Source organism: Brachionichthys hirsutus, unplaced genomic scaffold (assembly GCF_040956055.1).
Source record: "Brachionichthys hirsutus isolate HB-005 unplaced genomic scaffold, CSIRO-AGI_Bhir_v1 contig_276, whole genome shotgun sequence".
Lineage (NCBI taxonomy): Eukaryota > Metazoa > Chordata > Actinopteri > Lophiiformes > Brachionichthyidae > Brachionichthys > Brachionichthys hirsutus.
Genome location: NW_027180514.1, coordinates 62,748 through 74,978, shown reverse-complemented (window position 1 = coordinate 74,978; position 12,231 = coordinate 62,748). Strand labels below are relative to the sequence as shown.

General features: G+C 42.9%; 1 protein-coding gene across 1 annotated transcript in view; it reads left to right on the top strand.

Moving 5' to 3' along the window:
- Positions 1-12,231, top strand: part of LOC137915753 (laminin subunit alpha-3-like) — a 52,831-nt gene that overhangs the window by 16,042 nt on the left and 24,558 nt on the right. Inside the window, exons 10-15 of the mRNA XM_068758871.1 lie at positions 7,953-8,084; positions 9,043-9,093; positions 9,225-9,272; positions 10,937-11,071; positions 11,738-11,872; positions 12,068-12,120. Coding sequence (XP_068614972.1) covers positions 7,953-8,084; positions 9,043-9,093; positions 9,225-9,272; positions 10,937-11,071; positions 11,738-11,872; positions 12,068-12,120 — 554 coding nt within the window. The remainder of the gene's footprint in view (positions 1-7,952; positions 8,085-9,042; positions 9,094-9,224; positions 9,273-10,936; positions 11,072-11,737; positions 11,873-12,067; positions 12,121-12,231) is intronic.

The window sequence follows — 12,231 nt, the reverse complement described above, 5'->3', positions numbered from 1 at the left end:
TGAATTTTATAGCTTAATAAGAAATAATGATACATATTTTCGATCAATTTGTCCAAACAGTCAGGGATCGCTTTAATGTTATAGAAAGGAACACCACAGAAGAGCTTAGCGCCACAGTTTGTAAAATCAAGGCTATTATTTTTCTTCCTCTTTCAGCTTGTCCCATCAGGGTTCCCCACAGTGAACCCCTTCAGCTGATAATGCCTTTGTGTGCTGTAAATGGTGATACAACATGTCCCCGTCTAGCAACACAATGGTTGATGTCTTTGTTCTCAACCATGAAACACAAACTGTGGTGCTTAGCTCTCTGTGGTGTTCCTTTATATAACATATAAAGCATCCCCTTTCCGCTTGTACACGGTCCGAAACCCTGGATAGTTTGATCTGTGAAATTACACACATATATAATTTTGCTTCCTTTGATCCTAAGATCTTTTTGATGGCTCAGGGCCTTTGATCTCCATCACCCTTTCTTTGTGCCTTTGATCCGTGACGGACGGCTGTGATTGGACAACAGAGGTTGGACCTTTTTTTTGGTATCTAGACAGGTATCCAGATTGTTACCTGGCACTGGGTTAGGTTGGACTGTGCATGGGTAAACATGTGCTGTACTGGTTCAAAACCAAAAGAGACCAGAGGAAGATCATGGTCCGAGGTCCACTACCTTGTCAAGTGTTTCAGGAGTATGTCTCAAGGAGTATGGAGACAAAGCCGATGTAAGGCAAAAATATTGGTAACTTAACAAGCATAACTCAGCTTTTGGACAAGGTCAAATAGTGGTACCACAGTGCAGAGGAAATCACCTGAGCTGTGTGCAGGGTGGGAGTAGAAAACTGTTTAACCATCAACGTTTCAATTTTTTTGTAAGGGATTTGTGAGAGCGCATACATACAACTCCAGACAAATATCAAGGTGTTGAGCCAACTATCCCTGACAAGCTTGTAAGAGTATGTTATTATTAAGCAATGAAAAATTGCGGTTGCCTTACAAAAAATTTCATTTATTCAATTACATTTCTCAAAACAATGGTAAAATAAATGTGAACGTTTTACCATTTGTGACTCATATTAGTGAACATTTTCAGTCACATTCACTCAAAAACACATTTTGACATTTAATATACTTTTGGAAAGTTGTGTGAAGGTTCTTAGCATCCTAAAGACATCACAATATTGTCTGTGTTTGTGCTCATTAAGAAAGATACATAATATTGAACTGTCACTGAATGCAGTTTTAGTCCACGCATGAAGTAAAATTAGAAAATGTGTTTATTTTGTAATTTTCAATTAACCTTGCACAGGCCGGTCAGAGTCAACCAAAGGGCCTTATGCGGCCCTTTGGATGGACTAGAAGGTTGATTTGCTATGGCGATCCCCTGACGGGGACAAGCCAGAGAATGAAGATTAGGAGATAACTTAACAGTTAGGGGCCTAACCCGCAAAATCCAATTCAATTGGGCATTGAACAGAACCTGGTGACCCTATGATTGTTAAAGTGTGTGTCCTTTGCAGGGTACCCCAAGATCATCTGATGTTTTGGCCGTTTACCACCGACATCCTCTTTAGGGCGCCACACACACATTTTTGTATTTATATTTTAAGAATGCATGTAGAGTTTATTTAGAAATACTTGCCTGTCTATGTAGAATAAAATGTAAACAAAGCATTTAAATTTTAAGAATGCATGTAGAGTTTATTTAGAAATACTTACCTGTCTATGTAGGTTGACTTGCTTCCTGTCGGGAGACCTGAAAAAGAAAAGGTTACAAATTTTAAACTATTATCTGAAGTACTTACCTGTTCGCCTAGGTTCGGTGGTTATGGTTCGAGGATTCACAAATCCTCGAACCATAACCACCGAACCGATCCAGGGCTTCTGACAAATTGGTCTAAATATATATAATTATTTCTTATAAACTACAAAATCCATTTTGTTTGGGGGGCCGGCCGCAAGGCATTCTGGGTGTGATGTCAAATGGTTGCAAACCCAGCTCACTGCTGTTATAGCAGCGATCTGTTAGCAGCGATGAGGCTCATCTGTTCCGCCTTTTCAGTCGTCATGACCCACAGCGTCAGCAAAGACGAGGGGAAAGTGAGGAAGAACCAGAGATGGAAATGGAGATGAGAATCGACGGAAGGACTAGATTTGGTCATGTTTCGTGTCTGGCCTGTGCAGCCATGCCGAAGAGATGTAAGAAACTCCATTTTATTTCTGCCACAGTCCATGGTAATTATTTGTTTCGTATTAACGTTACTTCCGATATATTGGTATTTACTGTAAACTAATGTCTGCAGTGTGTTTGTGTGCTTGAACGGTTGTTTGTCTACCCGCCGTGTGCCGGAGGTGCAGCCGAGGTCTTCAATAGCTTCTATTCATTTTCTAACGCAATCTCTAATCCTCTACAGAGATTAGGGGTTGACAGAGTCTGTCTGTTGCAACAGACAGACGGCAATTTCCCTAATCCTCTACAGAGATTAGGGGTTGCCAGAGTCTGTCTGTTGCAACACAGACGGCAATTTCCCTAATCCCTCTACAGAGATTCGGGAAATTGCCAGTCAGTTGTTGCAGAGAAAGCATTAGAAAGTGAATATCAGTTATTGAAGACCTCGGCTGCACCTCCGGCACGCGGCGGGTGCTACAGAGACCAACAACCGTTCACGCACACAAACACACTGCGGACATTAGTTTACATTAAATACAAATATATCGTGAAGTACCGTTAATATGAAACGAATAATTACCATGGACTCCGTCAGAAATCAAATGGAGCTCTTTACATCAGACAATCTCTGTCGCCACGGCTACACAGGCCAGAGACACCAAACACAGCGACCAAATCTTGAGACCTGCCGTTGATTTTAATCTCCATTTTAATCTCTGGCTTCTCCCTACTTTCCTCTCGTTTTTGCTGATGCTGTGGGTCAGACTGCAAAGGCCGACCAGAGGAGCTGATAGCTGCCAACGGATCGCTGCTATTCTCCACAACAGCAGAGCTTGGTGGTGCAACCATTTAATATCACACCCAGAATGCCAGTATTGGCGGCTCCTAACAAAATGAATTTTATAGCTTAATAAGAAATAATGATACATATTTTCGATCAATTTGTCCAAACAGTCAGGGATCGCTTTAATGTTATAGAAAGGAACACCACAGAAGAGCTTAGCGCCACAGTTTGTAAAATCAAGGCTACTATTTTTCTTCCTCTTTCAGCTTGTCCCATCAGGGTTCCCCACAGTGAACCCCTTCAGCTGATAATGCCTTTGTGTGCTGTAAATGGTGATACAACATGTCCCCGTCTAGCAACACAATGGTTGATGTCTTTGTTCTCAACCATGAAACACAAACTGTGGTGCTTAGCTCTCTGTGGTGTTCCTTTATATAACATATAAAGCATCCCCTTTCCACTTGTACACGGTCCGAAACCCTGGATAGTTTGATCTGTGAAATTACACACATATATAATTTTGCTTCCTTTGATCCTAAGATCTTTTTGATGGCTCAGGGCCTTTGATCTCCATCACCCTTTCTTTGTGCCTTTGATCCGTGATGGACGGCTGTGATTGGACAACAGAGGTTGGACCTTTATTTTGGTATCTAGACAGGTATCCAGATCGTTACCCGGCACTGGGTTAGGCTGGACTGTGCAAGGGTAAACATGTGCTGTACTGGTTCAAAACCAAAAGAGACCAGAGGAAGATCATGGTCCGAGGTCCACTACCTTGTCAAGTGTTTCAGGAGTATGTCTCAAGGAGTATGGAGACAGAGCCGATGTAAGGCAAAAATATTGGTAACTTAACAAGCATAACTCAGCTTTTGGACAAGGTCAAATAGTGGTACCACAGTGCAGAGGAAATCACCTGAGCTGTGTGCAGGGTGGGAGTAGAAAACTGTTTAACCATCAACGTTTCAATTTTTTTGTAAGGGATTTGTGAGAGCGCATACATACAACTCCAGACAAATATCAAGGTGTTGAGCCAACTATCCCTGACAAGCTTGTAAGAGTATGTTATTATTAAGCAATGAAAAATTGCGGTTGCCTTACAAAAAAATTCATTTATTCAATTACATTTCTCAAAACAATGGTAAAATAAATGTGAACGTTTTACCATTTGTGACTCATATTAGTGAACATTTTCAGTCACATTCACTCAAAAACACATTTTGACATTTAATATACTTTTGGAAAGTTGTGTGAAGGTTCTTAGCATCCTAAAGACATCACAATATTGTCTGTGTTTGTGCTCATTAAGAAAGATACATAATATTGAACTGTCACTGAATGCAGTTTTAGTCCACGCATGAAGTAAAATTAGAAAATGTGTTTATTTTGTAATTTTCAATTAACCTTGCACAGGCCGGTCAGAGTCAACCAAAGGGCCGCATAAGGCCCTTTGGTTGGACTAGAAGGTTGATTTGCTATGGCGATCCCCTGACGGGGACAAGCCAGAGAATGAAGATTAGGAGATAACTTAACAGTTAGGGGCCTAACCCGCAAAATCCAATTCAATTGGGCATTGAACAGAACCTGGGGACCCTATGATTGTTAAAGTGTGTGTCCTTTGCAGGGTACCCCAAGATCATCTGATGTTTTGGCCGTTTACCACCGACATCCTCTTTAGGGCGCCACACACACATTTTTGTATTTCTATTTTAAGAATGCATGTAGAGTTTATTTAGAAATACTTGCCTGTCTATGTAGAATAAAATGTAAACAAAGCATTTAAATTTTAAGAATGCATGTAGAGTTTATTTAGAAATACTTACCTGTCTATGTAGGTTGACTTGCTTCCTGTCGGGAGACCTGAAAAAGAAAAGGTTACAAATTTTAAACTATTATCTGAAGTACTTACCTGTTCGCCTAGGTTCGGTGGTTATGGTTCGAGGATTCACAAATCCTCGAACCATAACCACCGAACCGATCCAGGGCTGCTGACAAATTGGTCTAAATATATATAATTATTTCTTACAAACTACAAAATCCATTTTGTTTGGGGGGCCGGCCGCAAGGCATTCTGGGTGTGATGTCAAATGGTTGCAAACCCAGCTCACTGCTGTTATAGCAGCGATCTGTTAGCAGCGATGAGCTCATCTGTTCCGCCTTTTCAGTCTGACCCACAGCGTCAGCAAAGACGAGGGGAAAGTGAGGAAGAACCAGAGATGGAAATGGAGATGAGAATCGACGAAAGGACTAGATTTGGTCATGTTTCGTGTCTGGCCTGTGCAGCCATGCCGAAGAGATGTAAGAAACTCCATTTTATTTCTGCCACAGTCCATGGTAATTATTTGTTTCGTATTAACGTTACTTCCGATATATTGGTATTTACTGTAAACTAATGTCTGCAGTGTGTTTGTGTGCTTGAACGGTTGTTTGTCTACCCGCCGTGTGACGGGAGGTGCAGCCGAGGTCTTCAATAGCTTCTATTCATTTTGTAACGCAATCTCTAATCCTCTACAGAGATTAGGGGTTGACAGAGTCTGTCTGTTGCAACAGACAGACGGCAATTTCCCTAATCCTCTACAGAGATTAGGGGTTGCCAGAGTCTGTCTGTTGCAACACAGATGGCAATTTCCCTAATCTCTGTAGAGGATTAGGGAAATTGCCGTCTGTGTTGCAACAGACAGACGGCAATTTCCCTAATCCTCTACAGAGATTAGGGGTTGCCAGAGTCTGTCTGTTGCAACACAGACGGCAATTTCCCTAATCCCTCTACAGAGATTAGGGAAATTGCCAGTCAGTTGTTGCAGAGAAAGCATTAGAAAGTGAATATCAGTTATTGAAGACCTCGGCTGCACCTCCGGCACGCGGCGGGTGCTACAGAGACCAACAACCGTTCACGCACACAAACACACTGCGGACATTAGTTTACATTAAATACAAATATATCGTGAAGTACCGTTAATATGAAACGAATAATTACCATGGACTCCGTCAGAAATCAAATGGAGCTCTTTACATCAGACAATCTCTGTCGCCACGGCTACACAGGCCAGAGACACCAAACACAGCGACCAAATCTTGAGACCTGCCGTTGATTTTAATCTCCATTTTAATCTCTGGCTTCTCCTCACTTTCCTCTCGTTTTTGCTGATGCTGTGGGTCAGACTGCAAAGGCCGACCAGAGGAGCTGATAGCTGCCAACGGATCGCTGCTATTCTCCACAACAGCAGAGCTTGGTGGTGCAACCATTTAATATCACACCCAGAATGCCAATATTGGCGGCTCCTAACAAAATGAATTTTATAGCTTAATAAGAAATAATGATACATATTTTTGATCAATTTGTCCAAACAGTCAGGGATCGCTTTAATGTTATAGAAAGGAACACCACAGAAGAGCTTAGCGCCACAGTTTGTAAAATCAAGGCTATTATTTTTCTTCCTCTTTCAGCTTGTCCCATCAGGGTTCCCCACAGTGAACCCCTTCAGCTGATAATGCCTTTGTGTGCTGTAAATGGTGATACAACATGTCCCCGTCTAGCAACACAATGGTTGATGTCTTTGTTCTCAACCATGAAACACAATCTGTGGTGCTTAGCTCTCTGTGGTGTTCCTTTATATAACATATAAAGCATCCCCTTTCTGCTTGTACACGGTCCGAAACCCTGGATAGTTTGATCTGTGAAATTACACACATATATAATTTTGCTTCCTTTGATCCTAAGATCTTTTTGATGGCTCAGGGCCTTTGATCTCATCACCCTTTCTTTGTGCCTTTGATCCGTGATGGACGGCTGTGATTGGACAACAGAGATTGGACCTTTTTTTTGGTATCCAGACAGGTATCCAGATTGTTACCTGGCACTGGGTTAGGTTGGACTGTGCATGGGTAAACATGTGCTGTACTGGTTCAAAACCAAAAGAGACCAGAGGAAGATCATGGTCCGAGGTCCACTACCTTGTCAAGTGTTTCAGGAGTAGGTCTCAAGGAGTATGGAGACAAAGCCGATGTAAGGCAAAAATATTGGTAACTTAACAAGCATAACTCAGCTTTTGGACAAGGTCAAATAGTGGTACAGTTCAGGTAACCACCTGAACTGTGTGCAGGGTCGGAGTAGAAAACTGTTTAACCATCGACTTTTCAATTTTTTTGTAAGGGATTTGTGAGAGCTCATACATACAACTCCAGACAAATATTAAGGTGTTGAGCCAACACCTTGCCAAGCTTGTAAGAGTATGTTATAATTAAGCAATGAAAAATTGCGGTTGCCTTACAAAAAATTTCATTTATTCAATTACATTTCTCAAAACAATGGTAAAATAAATGTGAACATTTTACCATTTGTGACTTACGTTACACATTCACTCTAAAACAGATTTTGAGTTTAATATACTTTAGGAAAGTTGTGTGAAGGTTCTTAGCACCCTAAAGACATCACAATATTGTCTTTGTGCTCATTAAGAAAGCTGCATCATATTGAACTTACACGGGGCGGTCAGAGTCGACCAAAGGGCCGTATGCGGCCCTGGGGCCGTACAATGTCCAGGTCTGCTCTAGATGATGATCCAGATCACCATGTGGATGATGTAAATCCAATTACCATTGGAATGAGCAGCTTGGAGGAGGCCTGTGCTCTCTGAGTGCTTTTCTAGTTTTTTTTTTAACTGCTTGAAGAATTACCATAAAATTGGTTGATTAATGATAGAAATCAGCTAATTTGGCAGCTGCATCCTGAAAAAGTTGCCATTACTGAAACATTGCTATTTTTGAATAACTATAAACTAACAATGTGATTCCAAATTCTCGGGGCAGGTTTTCAGGATCAATAACTCGTATCACGAGCCTGTTGCTTTCACATGCAATGACATAATGGGCAAACTGAGTTGCCTTGGCGAAGGTTTGTGTTCTCTGAGTGCTGCTTAGCTATGCTCAGTAAATGTTGGCTGTATCGCCATATTAGCTTGTTTGTTATTTTTGTCATTATAAGGTAATAACCGTATAACAAATAACCAGCCTGCAGGTGTGAAGAAAGGACTACAGCTGGATGTGAAATGGGATCTGGAAGATGTATCTGCAAACCACAGTTTACTGGAGAAAACTGCAATCGCTGTGCATCCGGATATTATTACTACCCTCAGTGCAGTCGTAAGTTTAGTTTTTCTCTCATCATGTATGGGTACATTGTTTAATTGATAGATGTGAGCAATAAACTGCAGTTTGTTCATACATGCAATACGATAAATATGTTGTTCTCATGCTTTTCTTTAGCCTGTTTTGTTTCAATCTGTCACTTTTCCTCCTCAAGGGAAGAATAAATCTATTTTGATAGAGACTGATAATCCTATCAGTACACAAAAAATATATCCCTTTTATTCCACAATGGTACATGCAGGAGGGTGCATGCACATGCTGCATTATTGATGAATGCACATTCCACACCTGTCTCGCTTCTGATTCTAATCTAACAGGGTGCATTGTTTAGCTTAATGCGCTTTCATCTTTTCCCCTTTTTTCTTGTCTTAAGGCTGACTTAATAAATCTTTCCGAGGTCTCTGCATGAACTTGCTACAGCTCACAGCAGCTGCGTTCCAGGAATTAGAATAATCGTCAGTACATGTTGACCGTCATTCAGGGGCTGTCAAGGTTTCCACTCATTCTTCACTGCTGTTTTGTGTCACTGTATGACAGGTCTCCTGCATTTCTCTTAAATATATTCATCTATATATATATTCATGGTACTATGTGATGAATTTTGGGAATCCATGGCATTTTAATTTTAATTTCCCCATTTGGGGATTAATAAAATATATCTATCTATATTATTCTTACATCTGTATAGTGAGACTAGATATGCAGCTGGAGCCAGACACAAAATTCAATTATCTTAGTGTAAAACTGCTAACAAGAGGAACCAGCTGACCTGGCTCTCACCTAAATCTACCTACCAACACCTCTAAGATTTGATATGTACAAAAACAAGAGGATAAGAATGAAATAGTGTGGATTTAAGACATTATGAATTATATTATTATTGTTTTGTTTTATTATTATTGATAACATTTTCCCGTCACTGGGGGTCTTAATTTCATTCTTTTACCACCAGGATATCCTGTTTACCAGACGACCACTAAAGCATCAGCAGGACCAATCGTTGGTAAGCTCAGTAAACAAATATTTTGCAAGGTGTCTTACCTTAATTCAGCTTCACATTTGGTTTTAAACAACTACTTAAAATGCTGTTAGTCTTTTTTTCTTGACATTTTCCCAATCTTTCTCTCTCTACAGTGCCTACCACCTGTCCTCCAGGTTATTTTGGCTCACGAAGCTGTCAGCGTGAGTGAGATTATCACTTATATTCTATTATAGGGCCATCTACCGTAATTCCCGGTGTACAAGCCGCTACTTTTTTCCAATATTTTGAACCTTGCGGTTTATGCAACGACGCGGCAAATTTACGTATATTTTCCCACTTTCTTTACGAGCCGTGTTTCGTTAAAGCCTATTTATTTTCGTTACAAAATTAACGCCCGCCCGCCCGGAGGGAAAGCCCCGCTTGCGCGGAGCTGGGGAGATCCGCGAGAAGGGCCCGGCGCGCGTCCAGAGTCGCCGCCGCCGGACCGCCGTACCCGGTCCCCGAGGGGGTGGGTTCCTTCCCCGGTCCCCGCGTCCGCCATCCGCTACGCGGCGTCGGACGCGCCGCGTAGCGGGGAAGGAACCCACCCCCTCGACCTCCCGGGCGTCCCCACCCCTGCCGCACCACGCTCCCGCGGACGGAGGATGAGGGGCACGGGGGCAAGGGGGACGGGGACACCCCGCCAGGCGCGCGCGCGCGCCGCGCAGCCTCCGACGGGCGGAGAGGGGAGGGCGACGGGGCGACTGCTCCCCCAGCCGCGGCTCGAGCCCAGCCCCGCTTCGCACCCCAGCCCGACCGACCCAGCCCTTAGAGCCAATCCTTATCCCGAAGTTACGGATCTGATTTGCCGACTTCCCTTATTCTAACATGCCAGAGGCTGTTCACCTTGGAGACCTGCTGCGGATATCGTTACGAGCCGTGTTCCGTTAAATATCATTTGTCTCAATGCACTTGCAGCTTACGAATATGTGCGGCTTATTTTAGTACAAAATATATATATTTTTTAATTCAGTGGGTGCGGCTTTTTCACAGGTGCGCATAATAGTTCAGCAATTACGGTACAATGTTAATGTAAAGTTTTTATTACTTATTTTTTCTATATTTTAAACTGTGGGTCACGCATCCTTGTTCTTGAAGAGCAGCCCTATCAACCCTGGTATCATTAACGTACAGGGATCCCAGGGCTTTAGATGAGCATGCAAGGCACCACGGCGTCTGATATGCTCTCCTGCAGAGCTAAAAGTTAAGAACACAGAGCAGAGGTCAGTCAAGAAAAGCCTCAATGTATGTAGGAGAAAAGGTCAGACCATGCAGGTTTCCCTCAGAGCAACAAAACTGCTGGTACGGTATGTAATGGTTAAAATGTGCAGCATATTGTGGAAATGAGTGAATGCGCCCCTCTTGCAGTTGTTGCACCGTGATGCTCTCAGATTACGTTATGCTACTTTTGGGATATTTAAGTTAAAGTAGTTCCCTGATAGGAATAGTCAGCTGGGATTGCAGTAACCACACTATTATTAGTTACAGCTCTGTTTTAAACTTCCTTTTCTGGTTTCCTCCACGCTTTTTAAGAATGTTGGCAAACGATTGAATTGAACTTACCTCAAGACAAAATACAAAACATATTTTACTGTTTTAGTGAAAGAGAATTTGGGCAGCTTTTCTTCTGGCTGTTGAGTCTTAGTGCCGAGTGTTGCGTGTCAGTGCCAGAAGACACTCGTGTGGCCGTTCCACTGTGTGCCACCGGAGAAAGGAAGAATAGCTCATATCATTGTTGGACTAAATAAAGAAGTCACTTGCATTAGTGAGCAGATAAGAATATCTGGTAGTACAGATTTCAGTTGTTTAATGCGTTTGCACACAGAGTGTACATGCGACTACCGAGCGACGGTGAACAAGGTGTGTGATGCTTCCGGACGCTGCCTGTGCCGTCAGGGTGTGGTGGGGGAGCGATGCGACCGTTGCCGACCAGGATACCACTCCTTCCCAAACTGCCAGGGTGAGAAAGAGTCAGAGTGTCAATGAAAATTCAGCCCGGGCTGTAAAACAAAGGCAGAGCTCCAGAGAAGGAAACGGGCAGTAGCAGTACGCTGCTAGGGATATTTTGGGCTAACAGGAAATGCTTATAGAATTAGGGTTTAACCAGCCAGCCTGTGCTTTAGAATGTTTTTTATTTATTTATTTAAAATATCAAGCGGCTCATGACCCTCCTTGCTTCCTCCAGCGTGTCTCTGTGATGGTGCCGGTGTGGCTGAGAGTGCGTGCAGTCCGACTGGCCAGTGTTTCTGCTATCCCAACTATGGCGGGCAGGAGTGCGATGAATGTGCACCTGGATACTATGGCTACCCGGAGTGTGCCGGTGAGTCGGCTCAGCACCTCCCCGTCACTGAAGGAAGCACGACTGGTTTCACTGGGCGTGCTGTGGTCTCTTCTCATGACTTGAAGGGGACAAACATCCTCATTTTCCCACAGTGGCCTGTGACTCCCTTGCCATCCACACACACACACACACACACATATGGATTCTTCCTTTTGGGAGTCCTATTCCCCAAAATACACAACTGGGAATCTGAATATAAAACAAAAACCACTCAAACCATTCCCCAATGAACTGGAAGTATAACCCTGTATGCTTGCTTTTGAAGTTCTTGTTTCTTGTTCCTAGCATGCCGATGCTCAGAGGAGGGCTCGTATGGTAACGCATGCAACCCACTGTCGGGTCAGTGCCTGTGTCTCCCTGGGGTGGTGGGCCAGCAGTGCGACCGCTGTGCCTCCGGACTCAGGTTTCCACAGTGCTCAGGTGAGCACACTGGGAAGCACCACACACCATTTTTGGCATTGTCCCATTATTGAATGTTTAATTCTGTTTTCAAGCAAGCTTAAATTTAAAGATTTGTCTACCGTGTTTCACAGCTAGAAACTGAGAATTAATTACCAGTAACTTATTTCCATATGTTTTTTTTTACATAGTTGTGTATTCAAATTGTAATTCCAGCCTCCATCAGCGCGTGCAACCGTGCAGGAACTGACATCGCTGATCCCCAAACGGTATTTCACTTTCAAGCACACTTCAGTTTTCTGTCTTCCAAAGTTCAACCGTTTGATTTAGTCATGTTTTATTGATAACAGTGGAGACACCAGCCCTGTGGGTGTGTGGAT